Source organism: Anoplophora glabripennis, unplaced genomic scaffold (assembly GCF_000390285.2).
Source record: "Anoplophora glabripennis isolate ALB-LARVAE unplaced genomic scaffold, Agla_2.0 scaffold519, whole genome shotgun sequence".
NCBI lineage: Eukaryota > Metazoa > Arthropoda > Insecta > Coleoptera > Cerambycidae > Anoplophora > Anoplophora glabripennis.
Window position 1 is genome coordinate 89,755 of NW_019416627.1, and position 27,169 is coordinate 116,923.

Genomic DNA, 27,169 nt, shown 5'->3' on the forward strand with positions numbered 1-27,169 from the left:
GACGCACGCGCGTGATATATATATTTTTCCGAAAGCTTATGAAAAGCTTTAAGTTAAAAAAAAATCGTCAAGATTCGTTGAAAAACAACGGAGTTACAGACTGTCAAAGTTGACGGCCTATTGTTAAACAAATTAAAACAAATTAGGTTGGTAGCGGCAAAAAAAATTACTGTCATAACCGGCAACCCGAATACTTTCCCAGATAAAAATATTTTATTTGTGGAAGTAGGTATGTTAAGTGCATAAGAAATATTGTCAAAAGTCAGTGAGTCGCTTCATTTTTCGGCTTGCCGTGGCGCGGCGGAAGAGTGGGGGAAGCGAATGACAGCGAATCCGAAGAAAATAACGATAATATTCATACTACTGCCGTTAAAAAAGCGAAATTCGCTTGAAAATAATATATTTGACAATCTGTAACTCCGTTGTATTTCAACGAATCTTAATAATTTTTTTTTATCTCAAAGATTTTTTCATAAGCTTTCCGAATATGCAATAATATATAACTATATCACGCGCGTGCGTCATTTTGCAACTAAGGCTAAAAAATAAAAAACTTTCCAGGTTGCAAATTTGAAATAAAAAAAATGATATATTTCAATGTATTATTATGAAATCTACTTTGAAAAAAATCAGTGCGATTGTGGAAGATCCTCGGGATCGTCCAGACTAATAATTAGTTAATGTGCTAATAAGGCCATAACTTGTAAACTATTCAACTTACCGATTCCAGATTTCGTGAGTTATTAGACAGTGATAAGGAATGTGAGGATGCGATGCCAAAACGTTCTGGTAATAATAACGCAGTTTATAAATGTTTAATTCAAAAGTCATAAATAAAGTTCTTCTGTTTATAACTTTTGATCTAATTAATATTTTTTAGCGCTCGAGGACTAGTTTTGTAGGTCTTTTGAAGACGAAAAAAAAAGTACTTTACTGTTTTCTGGTGGAAATTAACGGAAAAAAATTATAAGCGAAAAACGTTGAATTTACGTAAAAATTATACAATTAACGAGACAATCTTTCCCCCATTTTTATGACTGTGGAAACTATTATGTTATTGTACATAATATTTAGCATCTAGTGATAAATTCAGCTTGCCGAAATAAAAAGTCGCGTCCAACTCTGTATTTCCGGGCCTATAAAACAAATACAGGGATACCCAATTTGTAGATGTACCTTCAGGTCATTTTTTATTAAATAGACTACGAATCTTTAACGCCATTCTAAGTTTGCTACCTTTAAATAAAATGTATTAAATTATTACTGAATAAAATTTTTTTTAGGTGGATATTTTTGAAAAATTATACCACTTTTTTTCCAAATCTAATGGAATATTATCCTGCACCCCCACCTTAAAGAATATTTTTTTTGTGCAAGAAAAAGCATAAATTGTTAGTACAAAATCAATAATTTTTCAATATTAATTCTAAAAAAATTATATTTAAACAAACATTTGAAATAAACAAAATTATACCAGAAACGGCTACATTTTTAAATTTGAACGTAAAATTTAAAAATAAAAACATCTGTATAAGAACTAGTACAGCGGTTTTTCGTAGTCTGTATAATAACGTATTATTGAATTTTAAATGCCAAGAAATTTCTTTAAATATTGGTCAAAAATATTACAGTAAACTTGGACTTTCTGCAGTGTCTAAATTGTACTATTTATTCAATAAAAATATTTGTTTTTACATATTCCCCTATCGACCTGCACACATATAAATCAATGTGCACTTACACGCCCTGTACATCAAATAATTAAAATTGTATTAAAACTTACTTACCTTATAAATTTTGTATAAATATTTTAATAAAAAAATAATTTAATATAATCATATTTGAGTAAAAATTTTAATATTCATCAACTAAAAAAAGAAATTTGCCTAAAACTCAGAAACATGTAATAAACCCTTATCTTTAACAATGCCCAGAATTCGGCAAGGGATACTTTAATTTTTTCTATTTTAGTTTGGCTGTTGGTATACTTCTGGTTATAAACTGATTTTACGCAACACTGGGACATAACACAAAATGAACCCATCCCAGTTCCTGCCCTTAAAGTATGTTCGATACTCCTCACTAAATCGTTAGTCTTTAAAATCAGCAACATTTGTGGATCGACATTTTGGAGAATTTCCGACACTTGAGGCAAAATGCCAGTGAAAGCCTGCTTCATGAATTTCTTTTCAGACTTGGAAAACTGTTCCCTAAAAATTATTTCAAATCTTGCAGTGTTCTTCAGTGAAAGTAGTAATAACAACAATTAGGGATCGACCGATATTTATGCTGCATTATTGCTGATTATCTCTATCGACTACTCATATCCGGTGACGGTGATACACAGATACAGATATAATACATTTAAAAAAAGAACTGGAAATGTAAGTAGCTACTAAATATCTTTTTGTTTCGAGTTAGTTGGAAGCAGAAATAAAAAAGTATTTTCAGTGCTTCCCCTTTAGATTAAAAATAAATTAACAAAATAGTTAAACTTTTGTTTGGAAAAACACCCATTGGTTAGGTGTATAATCAAATACAGAGAAATCGTTTTTTCTGAAACATATTTCCATACTTATTTGTTTCCATAATTAGAAAAGTGATTCTAATATTTTATATAATTAAGAAGAGGTATTGGTAAATATGTGCAGAAAGGTCACAAACTTATTAAAAATTATTAATTACAAATTAAAAATAAAGTAAAACAACTTAGACGAATGTCAAATATTTGGTTTTTTGAAATGCGTATTACTTTTTCGTAGTACAATTTTTGTTTCTACTATTAAACCATATGTCGCACATAAAATTTAAAATAATAAATAGATACTGATCTTAAGAAAAAACCTGCGAACATATTGAGAACTGCTGGAGTTGAGGGGAAATGACAGGTCATACCACAGTAAGTATTTGATGTTGCCACCTGCCTGACCAGTCAAGTGCCTTTGAAAGAGTATTACAGTATTTTATCTACATTATAATGTACAGGGTGTCACGCTTAAATGTGATAAAAGCCTGTAACTTCTTTATTTTTTGGACAATTTAAAAAAATTTTTTTAGAATTTTTGTTATAGTTTTTATTAATGCAATACACGGCCAACTAGGACTAATGACGGGAAGATTCGCTTATTTTTGTGACCCAGATTATCCAGGTCAATTGTTAAAATAAGCCATTCATGAACGATAGCAAAATAGTATCAAATCCAATCTGCACCATTCGGTGTTCCGTTCCGTCAGTTTGTGTTCGATAAAATGCCTTTTTTTGTCACGGTTTGTCACCTGCATGTGTACTATCGATATTTGATAGATTTCTTGCCATATATTGTTTACATTTGTAATTTTTTAAAGAAACAAATGCATTATTTAATTCCCAACACTTCTTATAAATGTAACTCATGTCAGAAAATGTATTGCTTAATGCTTATGCAAAAATATAATACAGATATTGTTTGATAACAGCAGTCTTTGAGGCAAGTTCGCTAGTTGTATTATATTCTACTGTTGGTTAAAATTTTGAAAATGTCTAAAAACAAAAAAGGAAGTAGGGTATAGAATTTTTTAACTGAACAGTGTTGCTGATAAGGCAGAATGTAACTCTTGTTCCAAAATTATGTCTTTTAAAATATTTAGATTTAAGATCACAAACATACAATACCGACTTACAGAGTACCGATACCCAATAGATCATAGAGTCGATCTTTCGTGTCTTTCATTAGCTGAATATACACGCAAAGTCTTATTGGAGCGATAAATTGTACCAAATAATCGTCAGATAAATCGTTTCAGACAAATCTTAGAGAGGACACTAATGCGAAGTTTTATTGAATCGAATTATTGTACAAAGTTTATTTGACACTTTATTCGTTATGTCTGTGTCATTCACAAAGATTTATCTCTAAATTTGGTAAGATTATTCGGTCATCTTTGATCTTTGGGAAGTCCAAAAAATCAGAGCAATTTATTTGTTACTCGTAAGTGTAGCTGGCTTGAGTGTTCTACAAAAACATGACCAAAAACGATAAATTCTATTCGAGGCACTATTTCAAGAGTTGACTAAACAATCGAAAAATATTACAGAATAATTTAATCTAATTATCCTTTTTTTTATTTATTTATTTTTTAACTCCTCATTAATAATAATAGACTTTACCAACAAAAATAACGCGAACTATAAAAACTATAAAATAGATATCTACATAGATACAAGATATTATTTTAATTTTTAGTTACCGATATCTAAATGAAAATAAACCGTAACAACATATCGTGCAGATATTTCCTCCAACACATACTAACATGCAGATAACGCTCTACAAAATATTGCCCGATAATTCACGACAGATTTATCTGCCGTTTGATCGCTGTGTTAGTATACGTGATAAAATAATCGCTCCAAATTATTTGGCAACAATTTATCCTCCAAAATGTTTTACAATTTTTCTTGATGACCCAAACTAGCAGTTTTGTCTTTATAATTTATGCAATTCAACGATAAATCGGCCAAATCGGTCGATAAAACTGTTCGTGTATATTCAGCTATTCTGTATCAGCACCTGCTCTGCTAAGTTTGTGCTGTAATGAATGATGAGCGATAGGGTCATACAACGTGAACGGGTCAATCATCACTAACTAAGACATCATGTAGTGCTCACCTGAAGATGTGTCGAATTTGATGAAACTTGGTGATAAGACGTTTTAAGGGATACTGAATGAGAATACGTAAACTAGATTTTTGGAAAAAAAAATCGCAAATACCAATTAGCTGTTTTGACGTAAAAAAACGCGTCCTAGTTGGCTGCATATTGCATTAATAAACAGCGGTATCACAGTTAGATAGTTTTTTTTACCTTACATTCTAAAAAAAAATGTTGGAATCAAGTAAAAAATAAAGAAATTAAGTACAGGCTACATTTAAGCATGACACCCTGTATATACCGAAACTCAAGTGACATTCACTTTCATACAATATTCAGTGATATTAAAATAAAAAGGCCAGTCGGTACCAGTGGAAATTGTTTCAGGTATAGGACTTAATGAAATAATTGACAAGCAGTGTCACTCGGCTTAACTTTAAATAAGTCTGCGGTACTCGAACTATGGCATTTTTTATTAAGATAAATTTTTGCAATCAGCTTTTTTTATCGAGACATATTTCCTATAAGAAATAAATCTCCAAGTTTGTAAACACCCCATATAATGACCAAAGTTTGCCGACAGTATTAGTTAAAAAAACATCAGTCGATCCCTAGTGACAATTTTTTTTTATGTTTTCAATAACTTACCTATCGATACCTCTCTGTATACTATCCCAAGTTCTTCCCGCAATCATACAAGTGAACAAACCATAAGCATTCCCTTCTATTCCCAAATTTTTACTGTGACTGCGCATAGCTGTACGATCTCGATTTAAAATACTTAACCATAAATTTGCGTACTCTACTCGAAAATTTTCTTTTAAGGTCTGAAAAATCATCATACAATTTCGAATTGTCAAATTTCTTTCTCAAAACTCACCGCATATAATCCGTGATCCAGTAAAATAATGTCGCATTGCCCTTTTTTATTTCTCTTAACCAGAATGTTCCCGGGATGAGGATCGCTATGCACAAAGCCATGTAAAAATATCATTCTTGAATAAAGTTTACCTATTTTATCGCATACCTCTCGTGGATCAATATAATTTTCTTGTATGTACTTTAGATCGTTAACTTGCCCTCCTTCAACAAAGTCCATAGTTAGGACTCTTGGCGTTGTTAAATCCCATCTATAAAAAAAGTTCAATAAACATAAATATGCTAAATATACAATCCCTTACCTGACCCTAGGAATATGCAACCAATCTATGTTTTCAAACATTTTGGCCATTTTCTCTGCATTTCGACCTTCCTGTGCGAAATTCAGTTCCTGTGGTATGTTTTTCTTAGATTCATCTATGAGCCATTGGAATTTAAATTCTGGAAAAACTATACTCATCAATTTTACTAAGTATTCCATAGTTTTCATATCTACTTTGGCATTTCCTTGTACGTAAGGATGTTGTACCTTTACAGCTACTACAGAGCCATCTTTTAAGGTAGCTTTGTGCACTTGGGCCAAAGAAGCTGTTCCTATGGGTTCAGGTTCGATTGTATCAAATATTTCAAATGGCTGCAAAAAGAAATATCGAGTTTAACAAGTTCCCTCAAAATTGTATATAAAAAAAGCTTACATCTTTCTTTACATCCTCTTTTATAACTTTATAGACATCCTCAATTTTATTTGTGGGTGCTCGACAGTGTAACACTTTCATAGTGTCAACATATTCCGAAGGTAACAAATAATCTAATGCTGCTATGTGTTGCCCTACTTTAATATAAACTCCCTTGTTTGTGCAACATAACTGCAACAGTTTTTGGGCACTTCTAGTATGACATATCGACTTCAATTCACTGTATTCTTTAGAGGATTTATCCAAATGTTTCCCATACAAATCTTTTTTGTAAATAACTCCAATCTGGAATACTGTGAATGCTGCTCGACTTAACCTAACGATTCCTATTGAATCTAATTGGTACTGATTTCCATGTAAACTTAAAAGTGTGCCTCCTGCAATCCCAGCCGCTAATCCGTATTTTAACAGCGGTTTTCCCCGGAACATTTTGATGGTTCTATAACATTTTTCAGTTAAATAATCACTAGAATATTCTCATTATATAAATAGTAATATAGTAAATATATCTTCAATTTTTTCTCTCATCAACTATATGACGAATTCAATTAAACTCACATTATTTCGTGTCCAATAACATTTTAGTGTACCTATCTACATGCATGACAAATCACTTTCTACATATCTAAAAATTATTTCCAAATTTAAATTCAAACGATGATAACCACACTTTTCAATTTAACAAATAAAGGTCAAGGACAAACTTTCTACAAAGAGAGAAAGAATATTACTTAGAAAGAGATGAAATAAAATGTCTACGTGGTCTATGGTCTATGACCTAGGATCATTTCTTTTATTCATGATTTCAGAATCATAACGCGTTACGATTCGAAATCTAGCAACCAAGCAACCTGATTGGTTTCCATCGGATCGTAACGCGTTATGAATAAAAGAAAAGGGCTCTATTATACGTTTTTTTGGTGCCGAAAAATGGAAGAAGAAAACGGTTGCGTTGCTGCTGTTCACGGTCCGTTTTTTACGGACCGTGGCTGCTGCTTGGTTTGGTATTGTCACAGAACGGAGACAATAATTGTTTGTAATCTACTTCTAGCATATACTACATGCTCCATGGTAATCTATGACTTAGATTCTTGTTCTATGTTTATGGTATGGTTGGATTGGCGGCATTGGCGCGTTTAGTTTTTTAAATTTTATAGTTTTAATCATATGAGAGTAAATAAGAGGGTTTTATTCTGTAAGTACCGCCATCTGTAGCTGGTGCAGCAAACGATACACTCGGAAACCACAGACCATAAAATAATTAAGGAAACTGTATGAGAAAACACAATTAGAGTAACCTCTAATTCTACTATCTAGTAGATGTCGCTGCACCATAATGGCAGTAAATTTAAATGTAATTAAATACAATAAAAAAAGTATTTGACAAATTAATGAAGGGCCGCATGGGGTTTATGCATCCCTGGTGTAGAACCATGAAACTGGGAATATGCATCAGGGGTATTGAAACTGCATGAATGTTATTGGCAGGCTTCCATAAACCATTAACCCCATAACTTTGGGTGTATAAGGATGTACAATCACAAAACTCTCAGAAATTGAGTCATATTGCACCTCCGCCATAATATATTAATTCGGTATATGCAAGCTCTTGCAGACTCATGACCTGGTGCATACAAACTTGCATATACTTACATAGTCACCCAGGCTTTTTTTCTGTATCTACATTGAAAAAACATAATAGTATTTCCTTGATTGTAGAATCAACGAACGTTCAAATAACAGGTTATTGGAGTTATGGTGCAATGAGATCATGAATTCCAATGTTTTCCCAATCACTGACTGATCACGTTGGCTTGAAATCTTGAAAACCGCTTTCTTGAGTTTCTTGATATTAGGATCAAAACAAAAACTGATTCTAACTAGATTGAACAGAAAATTTGGTTTTAGAAAAATTTTTTCTTATTTGTGCTCAAATATTTATCGGGAATAAAATTTTCCAAGAAATCGATAAATATTTCAATATAGTGCATATTTCTTGTGTACACCTTACTATAAGTGGTTCAAATATATTTTTGAGAAAAAAAAACAAGATATTTATTACGTGCTAATATTAAATATGACCCGACAAATTTTTATACAGGGCGATTCACAACTAATCCAAAAAAAAAATTTGGGAATAGATAAGAAATGGAGTTAGTATCATAAAAAAATTTTTATAGTTTACAAGAAAAAAATTATTGAAGGTGTAGTACTTTCAACTATTACATAGCTGGACAACTGTAGTCTCTAGCGTCATTTGCAATACGCGTGGAGAGCCATGTGGCCTCAACGACTCCGAATACTAAAATCCGATTTTACAATCGTCGTTGCGTTAGTGTTTACCCGTTATCTGTGGTGTTTACAATAGTTTTTTAGTAGTTAATGTCAAAAATGGCTTGTGTGTATAGCAACTCGGAGTTGATGGATATCGTTTAACGATTTCCAGTTTTAACCGCTGTGACACTCTTTTTGATTTTTGTAAGAAGGTTGTTTTCAGTTTTTTATGTAGAAATCAGCTGTGAATATGATATTTTTCTATAATATTTCAATTATAATGATTATAGTAACAAATACTGTGTAAAAAAACTTTTTAAAAAATATAAAATATTTTCACAAACAAAAAAGCGTCATAGAAAACTACCAAAATTGAATAATTTAATAATACCCTGAATCTCATAAAATCGAGCTGGTAACACTTCAACAGTTTTTCTATCTTTTTGGGAAATATTAAAAACCCCCAAGTGTCAACTCTGGTACACTGTAAATTTTTTTACTTTTAATTCATTGTGTTACTTGCTACTATTTAAAAAATGCACTTGGAAACATAAAAAAACGCAACATTGAAATTAATACAATTTATTTATTATTAAGGCACACATTAATATAAATAAAAATTTGTAGATTATATTTTGTGCAAATTTAAACAAATCATATTTAGGCCCTCCTTTCCTGAAATAAAATTGGATATACTTACATGTACGACAATTAAAATAATTTAAACGTAACTGTGCTGTACACTTATCTAGACAACTGTTTTACATTTTTCTATACGAAACACCATAAAACAATGCACAATAATACATTTCTTAATATAACATATCACTTAAGATAATTGATTCTTTCATGAATATGCATTATCTAGAAAATACTACTAAAAAAAAGAGTAAACATAAACGGCAAAAAACTGACATCACTCAAAACAAAATTCCTAACACGAAAAAATGACAAGGCTTATCACATAAGTTGTATTAAGCCGGCGCCACACGATGTGTCAAACGTCTTCCAACGTTGGACACATTAACATTTGCCGCATCGTGTAGCCGTATGACATGAAATTTCATGTGTCCAACGTTGGACGCTTGGAACGTCCTGACCTGCATCAAAGGGTGCTTATGATGTTGGAAGCAACAATACATGAATGGCTATATGAACGTTTGACATGCTTGCCGTTTCGTGATTGTTGTTTGTTTTCTGGTCGCAGTAGGTTTGTATATTTTATTATCATTATTATAAAATTACAAATAACAAAGTAGAAAAATTAATCAAATTATACTTTTTGTAATCGGATAAAAAGTTTCCATTCGTGCGTATTTAATGTGTCATATTTGTTACTAATAAACTATTAATGAAACAAGTTTTATTTATTTCTTCTAGTTTTTCCAATAATATCTGAATAAATTCCAATATTCACCCCACAGTGTGACAGAAGCATTTGCCAAATGCTAGTGTGCTGATTTTGATTCCAACGTTGGTTCCCACATTGGATCCAACGTTTGACACATCGTGTGGCGCCGACTTTACAAGTTAAAAGCACCAATTTTGGTACCTGTCCATCACATGTACTTTACTAAAGTTATGTACAAAATAATTAGCAAAAACAGTCGTAAAAAAATAGAAAAAAAATTACAGTGCACTACTAGACTGATCGAAATTACTCATTTAGAGGGAAAAAGAAAATTGTTACCTGGACTTTTATAAGTGGAAATGGTAAAGTGGCTTATAATAAATGAAATAAAAATAAATGCGTGAGCAGGGGCGGCGGAGGATTGATTTGGGGGGTTGCAAAGTTGTGAAAAATTGTATCAATGGGATTTCTGGCGAAAGTTGACGTAAAATAAAAAAGTATGTATCCAATATAAAAGTTGTAGATCATGCAAAAGTCAACAACTTTTGTAGAGGTCACTTTTTAAGATAACCTCAAAATTTCTTAGAAAAATGCGAAAAACAGGTTTTTCTGATTTTTTGTTTTTTATTTCTCATTTAAACAAAAATTAATTGAATTTTAACAAAACAAACCACAAATTTTTTTAGATAAAAAAATCAAGAAGTTTCCGATATTCATTTTTTCCAGTTCAAAAACATACTCAAAAATGCAAAAAAAAATAAAAAATGACTTGCAACAATGAATTTTTCGATAATTGTTGATAATTTGTTTAAATTTAAAAAAAATCAAAAACTGATTACACCATTCAATTGTACGGAAAAAATACAAAAAAAACTATCTCATTGTTTGATTTAAAACTTTATTTTTGTACAGTATTGCTATAAACATAAATCAAATACTGAATAAGTAAAATAAATAATTTTTTTCCGTAGAATAGATTAGTGTTCTTATTTTTCTTAAATTTTGATGAATTCATAGATATACAGTGTGTCCAAGATAAGGATGGAATAGCATTAGAATGTAGGAAACGGTAATCCTAATGCTATTCCATTATTTTTTTTTTATTTATTCACTATTCGACTTATGTTTATAGCAATACTGTACAAAAATAAACTTTGGGTCAAACAATAAGATTGTTTTTTTGTATTTTTTCCGTACAATTGAATGATGTAATCAGTTTTTGTTTTATTTTTTTTTTTTAATTTAAACAAATTATCAACACTTACTGAGAAATTCATTGTTGCGTCATTTTTTATTTTTTTTGCTTTTTTGAGGATATTTTTGAACTGTGATTACAGATTTTTTTATTTCGCCAAAAAGTATGTCAAAATGAAAAAATTATTACCGACAGAACTCTGTCTGTACAATGATTTTTCGAAGTAGAATTTTTCTTTGAAAAAAAAAGTATTTCAGACCGGAAAAAATGAATGTCTGAAACTTCTTGATTTTTTTATTTAAAAAAAATTGTGTTTATTTAAGACACAAAAAGGTATACTTTCACTAAGTTTCGTGAAAATTAAATTATTTTTGCGGAAATGAGAAATAAAAAGCGAAAAATCATAAAAAAAACCTGTTTTTCGCAATTTTCTCGGAAATTTTGAGGTTATCGTAAAAAGTGACCTCTACAAAAGTTATAGATTTTTGCATTGATCTACAACTTTTGTACTGGATACTTTTTTGTTTGACGTCAACTTTCGCCAGAAATCCCAATAATACAATTTTCCACAACTTTTCAACCCCTAAATCAACTCTCCGCCACCCCTGGTCACGCATTTATTTTTTTTAGGTTTATTATAAGCCCTTTTACCATTTCCACTTATAAAAGTCCAGGTAACGATTTTTTTTCCAAGTGTAATTTGGTCGGACTATACAACAAAAACAATTTTCCTTATAGTGTAGAACAGTAAAATGGAATAAATTCAGCATCTCAATTATTGTGAATATTTATAAAAAAAATCCCGAGACGTCAATTTTGAACTATGAAGAATTTTGATATTTTTATATCTTCTTTTTAGTTGATAATTTTGAAAACGAAGACTGAAATTGTTTTTGCTAGCCTGCAAGAACAAAACCTTGTAAGTTTTTATGTTTTTGTTGAATTTTGTCAAGCAGACTGCTAATTTTTGCAAAATCATAGAATCAATATGCACAATAATTGAGATACTGAACTTATTCCATTTGGCTGTTCTACACTGTATACCTAGTTTTGTCGTTAGCCTTTGCCAATAAAAGACTTAAAACAATTTTTTACATTAAAAAAGGATTAAATTTTATTTTGTAAATATATTGTAAAAAGGACACTAAATTATATTCTTAAAAAAATTCTTTTACATTATGAGCAATTATGTTATCAATCAATTCAATCCTATTCACTTTCACTGAATATTATTCATCCAATTTTGGAAAAATAATTAATCTAATTCTAAAGTGTAGTAAAAAAATATAGTTCAAGAATCAAATAGAAAGAAATAATGATATTCTTTCAGGTAATGAAAGTAAATTTTATGAAAAAAAAAATAAGAGAAATCTATTGAAAGTTATTTGCAGATTATTTTTATATGAAAATTTTGTTTATCACCCACAATTATACATAAAAATACTGTTTTAAATTCCATGTAGCTACCAAATAAATGTCCTATACAGGGTGTCCCATAATTAGTGTGCAATACTTCAGCAGTAGATTATACGATCAGAAATAAGATTATTTTTTCCTATAAACAAGGGTTGTTAAATGCTTCTTAAAGGAGTCACGCCCCCCTAAAAGGGGCCTCAGGAGATCATATTTTTCAAAATATTTCCAAAACCAGTTAACGTATCATTTATCATTATGAATTTTGGTATGTTGGACACTCAATGAATGTTCTAACGAACTACACAAAAACTGTTTAAAAATTTTAGTCGAGGGTGTCACAGGCAGGGGGGCTCATGTGTAAAATGCGTCCAACATACCAAAATTCATAGATACGTTAATTGGTTTTGGAAATATTTTGAAAAATATAATCTCCTAAGGCCCCTTCTAAGGGCCTCCCTTAGGAAGCATGTTAGTGATAGATGCAAAAACAACAATAAAATGTGTTTGTCACTGGCGCCATCTCTGCTCAACAGCTGTTATTGTGTACAGCACTACTTTTTGTATTAGCCACAGCGTAAAAATAAAAAGCTTAGTACGATGCCAACTCTCGACCTCGTGCGTTGTCCTTTTATTTAAACCGTTGATAAATATACCACTTTATTTGTCCATACTTCCTCATAAATTCCATCAAAGCATTTTTCGACCCTTGTTTATACGAAAAAATAATCTTATATTTGCATACTGCTAAAGTATTGCACACTAATTATGGGACACCCTGTATATAAATTATTATAATTTTTTTTGTAATAAATATAGACATGATAAAATTACTTAGATAAAAAAATCAACCAAAGCCAAACCTTCATTATAAAAATATAAATTCTGTAAGGTTCAAGGGATAAGCATACTCGGAATTCCAGTCCCTTTCGAAAACCCCCTGCAATTGACTGCGTATCGTGGTATGGCTAGAGTTTCTGTCGAAAACTGGGTCATGTAACACGAAAGCTATGCCGGCTGTGTCAGTAAAGTAGTCCCCAGACCAGTTGGAGGTTCCTATGTAAGCCGTATTATCAGTCACCATGTATTTGTTGTGGTTCACTCTTGCGTAAGGGATCTTTTGTTGCTCCTTGTTCGCAGGCACAATAAAACGTCTCTAAAAGGAATTATTAGTATAATTTCCTGCAATTTATTTAAAATTGTAAACGTGCAACATTTTATTAAAATATATTTTATTGTTAACATAATACACCTATACAGGGTGTCCCATTCATGTTTCAAAAAAACTTGTGTGGGAGTTCCTCATGGAAAAATAATAGGGATAGTTCATGTAAAGTTTTTTTCTTAGACACCCTGTTTTCGAGATACAGTGTGTTGAAGTTGTTACTTTCCAAATGGTTTTCCTTAATTATCTTTAAATCGGCTAAAGATAAAAATGTCAAAATTTGTGCACGAGTAAACATCAACTGTGCGTTAAGAAATATGCAAATGGCTCAAGAAAAATTAAGTTGCATAGAAGAAAATAAGGGACGATTTCAGCATTTAGTGTAGTATTTCGAGTTTTGGCCATTTATTTAATTGTGCAGCTGTTTTGTTCTGTATGTCTCCGAGTCTGTTTCCTAATATTTTTCTGTTCTTATCACTTTTTTTAAGCATTCATGTCCATCAATCAACAATTCAGTCCGTTCAATAATTGTTTATTTTAGTAATGGTATTGTAGTAGTTTACAAAATCTAAAATTAGTGATTATTAGATAATTAAATACCATAATCCGTTTATTTTGATTTACTTTTTTAAATGTTAGTTTACAAGCTGAAACTTAAAATAATTTTTATTTTTTTTTTTTTAGTTAATAAAATGTTTTACAATTTAACTGTTTCATGTGATGTTAAAATTATTGTCTCAAATGCAAATACTGTTGGTAGCTAAATGTCTTCAGCTCATTCAATAGTTAAGTCCTCTTTCAATTTAATATTTTGTTAATGTACTTGTGCCGCTTTATGTGAGCAAAAAAATGCAACCTCATTTTTCTCGAAAATGGTACATGCTACCGAATTTCGGCAAATATACCTTTTTTGTAATAAGCTTTGGAGTTTATTGAACCATTTAGAAATATAATAAATTTTGACTTTTAACATATTTCATATTTTTTTAGATTGTACCCCTCCAATTAGTTGTATCGGTGACACTGCTTTTCAGAAAGAAACCATTTGCACATTATTCTTAACGCACAGTTGATGTTTACTCGTGTACAAATTTTGACATTTTTACCTTTAGATGCAAAGATAATTAAGGAAAACCATTTGGAAAGTAACTACTTCAACACATGAACCACCTCTATTATTTTCCCATGAGGAACTTGCACACAAGTTATTTTTAAACATGAACGGGACACCCTGTATATGTACCAATCATTTAATTTTACCCAATGCAAATTCAAATAATTTCCACTGGTTATTGATAAATTTTGTCCAAACAATCGTTGACCTTCAAAAAGATATAAATATCACAAATAAAGAGCCTTGTGGTTTTGGTTTTTGTCACTTCAGTTCAAATTAATCTGCTTTGAAGTGAAGAAGTCCATTTAGGCTGCTTTCTTAGAATGATTGTTAAAATTACTCACAATTGAAAATAGTACTAAAAAAAAAAAGGTAAAGGTTATGAAGCTTACTAGCAATTAGGCCATGCTTGGCCCATTTTGCCTGCTAACTTACATACTACCCTACACCTTAACAATCACAAACATCCATGGGTATGACAGAAAAATTCCTTCGAATTTTCCCGCCGCGTGCGGGATTCGAACCCACTACGGTTTTGCCGCACAGCCCTGGTTCACCTCAGTAGGCAAGCCTTGGCCGCTTCGGCTACCGCCGCGCCCGAAAATAGTACTAAATAATAACCCTAACTCGTGTAATAAAAATGAAGAAATATTTTTAATGGAAGTGAATCATTTTTTCAGAGTTTATACATATATAAGTAGGTATTATACTCGGAGTAGGTATTATACATACATACTTTCAAACAACATAAAACATAACATAACCTAGAAATCTCACTACAGGGGATTCCCTGATTTTCAATTCTAGTTTCTATACATTCTATCAATTGGTAAGTAAATAATTAAATAATTTGTTCATGAACATAATAGAATTGTATTGTTGGCAGTTAAAAATTAATTATTTTATAATTATATATGTTTATTATTTGACTAAACATAATGAATCAACTCAAAGACATTTGCATTTGCATGTTGTTAAGCTATTTTTAGAATACAAATAATCACAAATTGTTGACAAATTTTGTTCAAGCATTTGGCCTTCAAATGTGAAAGATATCAGATATATTTAGAGACAGATTAAGCATATTTTTTAGAATGGTGGTTAAAATCATTCAAAAATGAAAATAATACTGGGCAATATATGAAATAAGACTGAAGAAACAGATATGTAATGGAAGTGAGTTGTTGTTTAGTGTTTTTTTTTAAATATGTGTTTGAACAACATAACCTACAAACCTTACAGGGGGATCCCCTGACATACATAATTTCCTTTCTACTTAATTGGTAAGTATAATTTAATACGAACATTTAAATTGAGTATTTTTGTCATATTTCAACTCAATTACTAAATAATATGAATTTATTAAATAAAAAGTGAAATAGTGACTTTTTATATGTATGAATATTTTTCGTTCTCCAACATAAAGGAATTAGGTGCACTAATATTAAAAATAGATTTAAAAAAAATGATTTAGTTTTCGTTTATTAGCTTTCACTAAAAAAAAATTGCATTAGAATAAAGCACACAATACTTAATAAATCACATACAAAACGTCACTCGTTATGCTTTTGTAACTGTTTTATTATTTTTTATTATCAAAATTATCTTTAATTCTTATCACTTTTATCATTCGACTGCAAGGATAAGCTATAATAAAAATATTTAAATTATCAAACACTGCAAAATATTTTGAGTACATATTTATTTATCAAATTTTATCAGTTTTCCTTTTATGCCTAAAACAGATTTACATTTATCAATTTTTTACTTAACAAACTTATTTATTTTAAGGATTTCAATTGGGTTGTCGTTTTATTCTTAAGGTGGTTTGTTGGCCAAGCTCTGACTTTAATCATTAATTAATAAATAACTATTTTTATATGCATCAATTGAAATTATTTCTGGAATTTTTAATATAATTTGATTATTTTAATATGTATTTGTCCAGTTCTGGAAAATAGGGATAAGCTGAATAAACTTTGCCGCATGAAAATCACGAAATCACAAATCATTATTTTTATTAAACCAAACAAATTTTTCTTGATTGAGTTGATACTCGCTTTACTATTTATCTTTTGTTACTTTTTTTATATTACTTTATATTAAGAATTTGAATCTATTTCCTTTCATTTTTCTGTATGTTTAATTAATAAACACAATATAATTTACACTTTTTTTCTGTAATATTAAAAACCTCTATTTTAATGTTCTCTACATCTTAATTAGCAATATTTTAATTTTTATATCTTGGAATAAATTAATGGCTGCAAACAATTTTTTGCCAGCACTATACTTCAAATTTAATAGCAAATTCTCTGTTATAACAAATGTCATGATGTAGTATTCACCATTTACCCAGGAATTATAGCAACATTCTATTTAGCTATCTAGGCAATGCTTATAAAAAATATTGTCTTTATCTCTGAAATTAAATAAAGAAGTAAAATATTTCCCTATTAAAACTAATTCAGATAATAAATTTTAGAATAACTTTACTACATTTTTTTTTATTACAGCCTTTGAGAATTTGGTAATAATTCTGACAGGCATTTAAATTTATAGTAGGATTGTATTCGATGCAAACAAAGTAGAGCAAAAAATGGTCGGTCTTTTATAAAAGGAAAATCGCGTCATCATTTTTAGGATGCGTAATATGAACCATTTCAAATTTAAAATGAAATTGAATGTAAAATCTGAAATACCACATCATACGCATTGTGTTCTGGTAGTTGCTGTAGTCGTCCAGGTGCATCGAGTGTACAAAGTGGTCGGTTATACGTCAAATACTAACCTGACGTAAATCAGAGACCACCTCCAAAAAACAAGTAAACAACAGTGGCACGTACAGAAGTAAAAGTAGTACATATGTGGAATTTAAAAAACAAATTGGATCTATAATAAATTACATTTGAAATAAATAGTTTATGAGAATAAAGGAATTTTTGTATAAACAGGGGTGCCAGACGTGAACTGATCCCTTCATAATGCATAAAGAAATTATTCAATTTCTAAACCCCTTAAAACCGTACTGCACTGGATCCCTTGACAGGCAATGTTTTATTACTTTGCGTCAAATATGATCCTACTATAGTTATAATAATGAAAAAAGTGATAAGTATATTCCTAGTTAAAAATAGTTTTAAATATGTAGTTATAGTAATTGTTACTATCTCAATTGGAACCGCATAAAAACATTTAACTCATAAATTCTACGGAATCCATAGACGTCCAGAAAAATTTAGCCCTGTCTCGTCTAGATATACTATATTCCGAGCTATATTACCATATAATTACCATTGTCAAGTTTTTTATGTTTAAAATCGCATTGTAATAAAGCATGTCATAAAATATCTAAAGATTTATAATTATAATTAGGATAATCGCTTAATTTATCTTGAATCATGTTTGAAGTAAGAACTTTACTTTCTTTATACATATTATAAATTGTGCGCCGCATTACATCTGATAAAATCGTCAATTTGCTTTAATTTTGTATTTTTCCGTTTCCTCTTTGTACCGTAATCAATCCTTCTTTAATTACGGGATAAATTGTCGTTTTTGATATCTTAGTTAATTTGTTAAACCGTTTCCTAACTTTTTTATCACACTGTTCACTATTTTCAATTTTGAAACATTCATATATATTTAATATAATTCGTTGATTTTTTACGTGTAAATCTTTGTTTTTAAACTCTGAATTTGTTTCGATACTTTCGAGAAAAACTGGTTCCACTATTTGGGGATTTTCCTGAGTTATCCCCCGCTTCAAAGAGTCTCCAGAGAGCCACGCTAAATTACTAGATAATGACATGTAACATTTATTTTAATAACTATTACCCTTTACTAGTTACGATATGAACAAATAATATCAACTATTAACTAATAATATGTATTATACCAACAACATATACCGCCAGGCAATACTCTGCACTGCACTGGCAAAGCAGCAAAGCTAAGTGAACCCGTGTACCATACAAAAAAATTATTTACGACCTAGTGGACCAATACAGGTTTGCTTTGATGACTAGCGCACCGCCGTCAATTCTACATCAGGCGAACTACTTTACCAATACCAGACTCGCCCAATTGCTATTCGAGTATAAATTATGAGACACATCATGGTCAAAGCATAGGAAGAAATTTCAGGTGAAGTGCATACGGTCCTGTGCTTTAAGATTTACAGGTTCCAATTGACATCGTAACAACTATACTATTTGTAATAGTTGCATTTCTAAATTGGTGTACAAATTTTGGAGAACGTTTAGCCCCTCATTTGTTATTACAGTTAGTCTGGTATAAGTCTATTATGGTTTGTGCTCTGTTGCCTTAAGTTTTAAGTTTAGCCAACAAATTCCTATTTACTTTAACATGTGAAATGGTGCTACAAAGATAGCGATTTGTGACAACCTTGATCAATTTGTTGAGTAATGCAGCCCATGGATCTAATGATTTCAGATATCTCGTTTAGATTAGAACATATAAACATTTTCTTAAGAGTATTGCCCCCTCTTTCCTTGAAGTCTATTTCAATTTTTCATAAATTGTTGACAAAGAAACATCTAATTAATTACTGTAATAAAACTCCCGTAAAATTGTACTCAAAGAATTTCAACGCATTGGTAAAAACTCATTTACTAAACTGGAATGCCTTATATATCTTTTTTTGTGATAGAGTAGACGATTCCATACAACTGTTATGAAATGCACAAAATCGTGGAATTTGGAAATATTGCTATTTCTTTGTAATTCCAGCAACGGCAGTATAAAATGTGATTAGTATAGAACCAAAAATCCATGAATAACGCGAGGGAGATTTAAATGAAAACGCTACAAGTATCTCAAATTCTTACTCACCACTTCTATTGACACCCCAGGATATGCCTTATTAACAGTAGCTAACGATCTCAGAAAATAGTCCTCCGATGGCCTCGAGTGATTCCACCAACTTATCAACATCTTAATCTTAACCTTATGGTTTATGGCCGCCGTCTTGATAGCGTCGTCTATGACTGGCCAAAATTTTATTTTGGCAGTGTAAATCATAAGGGGGAAGTAGTCCATCACTGAGATATACACGAATTTTTCAGCGTGATTTATAACGTTGGTCAGAGCGTCTATGTCGTCTGTGCGGCCCACCGGGCTGAATGAGGGAGGGGAACTCTAAAATGGTGAATATGTTTAATGTCACAGTTGTTTTTTTTTTAGGAGAAATATCTCATTCTAAATTAGATGTGTTGTTTGAAACTTACAGAAAAGTACGTGTGAAATGTCTCGTTATCGTATATTAGGTCCATAGGTGTGTTCATGTTGAATTTTGTCGAGAAAATTGCTGGCCAGTTGGAAGGGATTTTTGCGCCATCTGCGCCTAATGTCCAGTAAACCTGTTAAAAAATGTTTGTACCAAAAAGAGAACCAAAAATAATTATTTTATGCTCTTAAACCATTTTACATTACTTTAAATTGATTTTAAAGGTATAAAAAAATATATGGAAATCATAAAAAATATACAAACCTTCAAAAACATTCTCTCCTATTGCTGTTTCTGATAATTATATAATTTTGGACAAACACCAAAACAAAATTGAGCCATGATACATTAATTAATATATTTCTGTATTTTAAGTATCTGTATCTTACCTCAAGGTACCAAAAATATACAGGGTGGGCCATTAGTGTGAGAAAGTAAAATAACTCCCTTGTTACTCATAATACAGAAAAAAGTTTATATAAAAGTTATACCGAATCAAGAAACTTAAACTACAAAATTAATTTGATACATGATGAGTAAAAACAGGACACGCCAAATGTTACATTTTTTAAATAGAACACCCTGTATATTTTTAAACGTATGGATTTCCGAGAAAATTCTACAGGCTTTTTTCGCGAGTGAAGTCGTATGTTGTAGTATGTGTAGTATGAGTTAAAGAAGAGATTTAAACTACCATATGATAATTAAGATCAAAAGAGATGGAAATAGTAACTACAAGTCAGATATTCACCAATATTCAGTCGTGAAAAAAAGCCTTATATATGGAAATATAAACAGTTTATCGTTTTAGTGCAGGGTTGCCAAATTATGTAGAAAATTCTTCGAATTTTGGAAAAAACATGACCACGAAAAAGTTATATTAACTTTCAACTACTAACACTTGGAGCAAAAATATTTGACAGAGTTATAGGCAAATGTTAGGCAAAGACTCATATATTAGCTAATATCGATATTTTATACAGGGCATTTTTTATAAAACGATTATTTCTAGAAAATTTAAATACAGGGTGTTCCATTTGAAAAATTTTAGAAAATCAAGTTTGAACTTTCCTAAAATGATCGTAAATTATAAAAAATGCCCTGTATAAAATATCGATATTAGCTAAAATAGGAGTCTTTGCCTAACAATTGCCTATAACTCTGTCAAATATTTTTACTCCAAGTGTTAGTAGTTGAAAGTTAAACAACATCTTTGAGGTCATGTTTTTTCCAATATTTGAATAATTTTCTACATAACTTGGCAACTCCGCACTAAAATGTTAAAGTGTTTATAGCCATATAACTATAATTATAACCATATACAGAATTTTCTCAGAAATCCATACGTTTAAAAATATACAGGGTGTTCCATTTAAAAAATTTATTATTTGGCGTGTCCCGTTTCTACTCATCGCCCTGTGTATCTCAAATTAATTTTATCCTTTAGGTTTTTTTATTCTGGACAACTTTTATATAAACTTTTTTTCTGTATTATGAATAACGAGAAAGTTATTTTGCTTTCTCACACTAATGGCCCACCCTGTATAAACAGGGTGTCCAAAGTGTACAAACCAAATAAGTAGAAAACAAATGAAGTCAAATATTTTTTCTCAACTTTCTCAAAACTGCTAATCCACACTCTGATATGATCTTAGCAATTTTTGTATTAACAATATTTTATTAAATACTAAAAAGACAATATGTAGGTACTATTCTACTTCCCTTGACTGGGCCTACTGCTATGTTATTTTCAATTATGAAGAATTAATTCTGCAAGATGCATAAATTGTTCGTGTGAAAGAGCAAAATAGACTTTTTTCAAAATTTGCTCAGGAAAAATTAATGAATAAAAAATAAAATAATTAAAGCAAATGAAATTACCTATACCAGGAACTGTAATGTTTTTCAATTTATTTAAAAAAAGAGAAATAATTAGATCGTTATAAAAATTGGTATTGGAACATTTTGAGGCATGTAGAATTATGGTGTTATTACATTTTGAAAAAATTGCAACTACTGTTTTTTAAAAAATTTGCACCTAAAATACATCATAGCAGGCTTAGGATTTGCAATTTTGGGAAAGTTTAGTTTCCAAATATGCAATTTCTTAGTCTATTTAATAAATTGTAACCTACAAATCAGAATATCATTTAATGAAAATGTTGAAAAGTTTTTAGAATTAATTTGAATAATTTATAGTAAACTACAAACGCTATAAGGTACTAATAAATAGAAAAAAATTAATTAAAAGAAATTTAAAATTTTTAGGTCATACCTACACATTTTAGAGATAAAAAAATATGTCTATACATATTTCATTTTTAATTGTTCAAAATTGTGGGGTCATAAAACTCACCTCAAATATCTTTTGTACGTCCTCAGCCAAACATGAACAATTGTGAATGGCTATTCCCATCTCTTTCACCTAAAACAGTAAACATAAACTACTTTGGAAGAACTTTTGTAGCTAATGATTACTGGACATTGTTTCTAGATAGTCATAGCAGAATATCCACCTTTAAAAATATTGATTATTCAATTTACACGTGTCAAGGTATATACATTATAAATAGCCGCAAAAACTATACATATTAAAATATGAGAAATAAATATAAGATCCTGACCATGTCCTTAGCCTGAATTGTAGAGATTTTTAGAATACATATCCTTGGAAATACAGGGTGTTTATTAAGTTTGTTAGAAGTGAACATGTTCCCAAAATTATTTTGGTGTCGTTTTCTATGCATTCACCATGATTCCTCCACTGCGTTCACTTTAGTCTTATATCCCAAAGATTTCATGTAACCCCACAGTAATGTAATTTTATTCTTTAAATAATCCTGTATTTCACGACTAAAATGAGGTGAAGCATCATCGTGTAAAAATCGGATAAATTGTTCTACAAATAATGTAGAAAAATCTAAGGTCATTCAATCTGGCAGTATACAGGGTGTCCCAGAATATGTGGGCAATCTCTCGGATTTATACAGGGGACGTAAAAATAACATAACAACTGAAAATAATTTTTTTTAATAACTTTTAAAATACTTTATGTAATTTAATTTTTAACAATCTTCAATTCGTAAAGCTAGGGAATACATAATAGAAGGAGCTCATGTTGAACCGACGTACAAAATTATGTAATAAAAATCATATTAAACAAAAATAGCTTTTTCTCGAAAACAGTTCATTTTGTCGATATCAACCAAGAGTACCTTTTTTTAATTTAAGGTTCAAGCTATCTAAAAATATTATTTTTGTGCGTTTATCGTAAAGGGTGTAAAAAAATTAACATTATTGCACTACAGCTAGTACGTCCCTGGCAAACCAAATAAGCCAAATTGTTTTCATGGGTCAATTTTTAAGGAGTCTTATCTGTTGTCCATTGTATTAAAAAATAATTAAATTACACAAAAATATTTTAGAAGTTATTAAAAAAAAAAAATCGATTTTCAAGGGCATGCTTTAGGAGCCTGTGTCTCCTTAGGGCAGCCCTCGAGGGAAAATTTTTATAGGAACTTGTTATGTTATTTTAACGTCCCCTGTATAAATTCGAGAGATTGCCCATATATTCTGGGACACCTGGTATAAAGTCAATAAGCACCCAATAACTATGAATAAAAACGTTCGGCATGCAATCGCGATGCTATGGCAGCATTTTGGCAACTTTTCCCATATACATCAATTAATTTGTCGCTATAGTAAAGTGAGCCATTTTAAACGCCAAATTATGTAGCATATATGAGGCGTCAGAATTTAAAATAAACATTTTTCTTTGCCACGTTGTTTTTTAGTTGAGCACATATCATTTCAACCGGATGAAGGGTGACCGCCCTGCCCCCAATGTCTTTCTACCTCGAGTGTCGAATACGGGTCTTCTTGGAATTCTATCTCAACAAATACGTACAGACTGTATAAGAATTGAATATTATATTTACAGAGATCAATTTGAATATTTCAAATAGCTTTCCCGTTATTTTCGAGATATTGAAAATATGTTGAAGAATTTGCTTACTTTGTCGAGTTCTACATCAGGTTACAAGTAAACCTTAAAACTTAAAAAAGACTCCGTATAGAGTGTTAAATTTTAAAAATGTGATTACTTACCTGTGTCAAGGCCCTCCAGTCCATATTTGCGCTACCAAGGTAGACATGCCTCCTGTCAATTATCCATAATTTAGTGTGTAATACACCACCGCCTAATAACTTCGCAAAATTTAAACTCCTGACTTCTGCCGCTTTGCGTTTTGCCAACAGTTCCGTGTCTATGTTGGGAAAATTCTGTGATGGAGCGTTTTGAGCTATTCTAATTTTTATGCCTCTATCTAACCCCGACCTCAGAAGAGATTGAAATATTTTTTCTCCCTAGAATGAAATTGTTATTTAGGAAAGGTTTGTTTTGATTTGAGATGTATTTACCTTATCGGAAGATGGATCTGGGTAGACCTCTGACTGGCGAAGAGTCCAATACAATGATGCTATGTCGATTGACTCTTGAGCGGAATTTATTAAGCCTAACCATGTATCAAAAGTGGAAGGATAAATTATTGAATCGTTTGAATAAACCAAACCCTCTGGGATACTCTCGGTTAATGATAACCTAAAAAATAATTTAACTAATTTCTATCTATATATAGGTACGTAATTATTACTGTTCTGTTTTAAATTATAAACCTATACGTTATAAATCAAATATACTCACTTGCATGTATTATTACAGGTGTCCATAGAATTTATTTCTAACAATGCTTTCTCGGCAGCATGATCTAATAGTGGTAACAGGACTACAAGGAAGATCAAAATACAAATAATTGATATCGGTATGCACGATGGGCGACACCACTTATTTTTATTACCCCATCTGAAAATTAGAGAATTACAAATTGATTGGAAGGGATACTATGAAATTTTCCATAATACCTTGCTGGAGGGCTGTCCGCATCAGACGGAATCATAAACCCATGGCCCCATACATCATTTTCATCGTCATTTTGTACAGGAGATGACTCTAATACTGTCTGTAATTAAAAAATAATTAAACTATTATCCATGTATAAAATGTTACTATACTTAACATATGAAATGTATGTAACAAAGAAAAATTATATTATGTAAAATAATAATTCTTATGTTATTTATTATATTTTACCTGTTTATTAGAAGAGTATAATAATTTTATTTTCATTTTATTCCGTTTAATGTTAAGTTAAAAAGTAGGCTTAATCCAAATGCTTTTAAATGTATCTACCAATATTTGTTTGAAAACTTGACATTTGTTTTAGATAAATATTTTCATATTTTATTATCGCTTTTGTTGCATATAATTCTTATTGCATAATAACTAAACTATCATTTCTTAAATCTATCCTTCCCATAGGCACTAATGAGGGCTTTCCATCCACAGGATTTTTAAAATTCCACGTTCATTTCAACTTTGTACATTGCAAGGAATGAAAGGTTCAATATGATTTTGTTTTATTACTTTAATTTTTTGTGTTACTTGCTGAAACACTAACTTATAAACACATTTATACGCAGAACATGTTTAATAGATAAGTTCAATCTATTTTTAATTACCTACTTGGTATATCAAGTTTCAAAAAGTAGATAACAAAATAATGATTATTCTGTCTATTTCACGTAAGCAACCAACAACTCGTTAACGGTCACAGTCGTTTACGTAAATCCTGCCATGACAAAATTTCCTTGTGATTACCGCTAGTGAACCAATCCACCAATGCGGTGTTTTCTTTACGGCTGCGTTAAGCGGCCTACACACGGGGCAATCTGCAGTAACCAATTTGTAGGGTGTTAGAGTGGTGGATATTGGGTATGACTCTCCACACGGTCCAATCGGTCAGTATGGGAATTTGTATTAAAATGTAAATACGCTCTACCATGGCTCCAAATCTGTGATTTTGTTAACAACAACACGTATTTATTTGCTCCACGAGCCACATCAATCTAGAATCAACCTGTTATTGTCCCAATTGCGCTACACACCATACAATATGCAGGGCGTAAGGGTGGGGAGCAGGGCGGTTGTATGGTCTGCCGAGACAACTTCCCGATATCGGATCTACATGAGGCAATCTGCAGGGTCCCTGCAGATTGGACCCTGTAGGTTGCCCCGTGTGTAGGCCGCTTTAAGTGAACGGCCTGACTATGGAGTAAAGACACATGGGTCGCGCATACAAATTTGGATCCTGTTTTATGACCCAAATTAAAGTTTAAGGAGTCATCGTTGTAGCACTAATGCACTGGAGAGTCTAGTAACGAAACTGCGCGTCTTTTTTCATACTCTATACTTACATCAGCGCCACCTTTACGTGACCCAAGAAATGGCTCACTTTTTTTGTACACGAAAGGTCCGTTCCAACAAGAGTCAGGGATTGGTTCCGAACCGTCAGAAATGTGCATTCAACTAATTCTTGCGATATATTCACTGAAGACACATTTAAAACTTAGCTGGCCAAACATTTCAAACGGTTCGGAACCAATCCCTGACTCTTGTTGGAACAGACCTGAAGTCTTTACTCCTTGTATAAACCCAATCATCAAAGGCGCAATTCAAAATCTGACCAATCGCCTAACAGTTGAGCGATCACGTGGTACAGTGTCACTTAACGCAGCTTACTTATATACTTATTATTATTTTTACAAAATCTTTTGATACTCGCGGAAAGTAAATAGAGTTTCGTAAACAGAGATCTCTATAGTGATATAAGTTGACCGCGTTAACAGCTGTACCATCGTAGAAAGGTTTAAAATGAGAAAGAAATATTGTAAAAAAATTATTGATCGATTTATTCGTATTTTTCTTAAATGTCCAGTTATAGAATCAAATAATTAATGGAAAAATTTTACAATGAGCAATGGATATTGTTTTCTCGAAATAACATTGAGAAAAACATCGCTAATCAATTTTTGTCAAATTTGACACCGAAAAAAATTTAAGTTAGGCTTTGATAACTGAAAATAAATTCAGATTATATGTAATTTAATAGACTTTTTAAACCCATCATAAAAAAAACGAATTAAATCGACCAATAAATACTTTTTTTATAAGGGTGATTACGTTTGAAATGGGTCACACTGTATATTACTGTGTAACGTCAAAGGTAATAGTTTCCGTGATATTGGCCCATATTAGGCTGCGCCTTGTTGTTAATGCTGCTATTAAAGTTATTGATTATTCTACTGC

General features: G+C 30.9%; 2 protein-coding genes across 3 annotated transcripts; both read right to left on the reverse strand.

Annotated features, from left to right (window-relative positions):
• Positions 1 to 1,822: 1,822 nt before the first annotated feature.
• On the reverse strand, positions 1,823 to 6,889 carry LOC108911308 (uncharacterized aarF domain-containing protein kinase 1). Its single transcript, XM_018716212.2, has 6 exons — positions 6,764 to 6,889; positions 6,206 to 6,644; positions 5,813 to 6,144; positions 5,512 to 5,761; positions 5,280 to 5,458; positions 1,823 to 2,210 (listed from the first exon to the last, which is right to left on the reverse strand). The coding sequence occupies exons 2-6, from the start codon at positions 6,632 to 6,634 to the stop codon at positions 1,865 to 1,867; spliced, it is 1,536 nt and encodes a 511-aa protein (XP_018571728.1). The 5' UTR covers positions 6,635 to 6,644; positions 6,764 to 6,889; the 3' UTR covers positions 1,823 to 1,864.
• Positions 6,890 to 11,761: 4,872 nt separating this feature from the next.
• Positions 11,762 to 25,622, reverse strand: LOC108911329 (phospholipase D3). 2 transcript variants are annotated; one of them, XM_018716241.2, is made up of 9 exons: positions 25,547 to 25,622; positions 24,886 to 24,983; positions 24,668 to 24,826; positions 24,385 to 24,565; positions 24,073 to 24,330; positions 22,322 to 22,390; positions 19,967 to 20,098; positions 19,572 to 19,877; positions 11,762 to 13,594 (listed from the first exon to the last, which is right to left on the reverse strand). In XM_018716241.2, exons 2-9 carry the CDS (start codon positions 24,918 to 24,920, stop codon positions 13,307 to 13,309), a joined length of 1,428 nt encoding a protein of 475 aa, XP_018571757.1. In that variant the 5' UTR covers positions 24,921 to 24,983; positions 25,547 to 25,622; the 3' UTR covers positions 11,762 to 13,306. The 2 variants fall into 2 exon arrangements, with proteins under 2 accessions (XP_018571757.1, XP_018571756.1); XM_018716240.2 differs by lacking the exon at positions 25,547 to 25,622 and adding an exon at positions 25,115 to 25,439.
• Between the last annotated feature and the right edge of the window lie 1,547 nt (positions 25,623 to 27,169).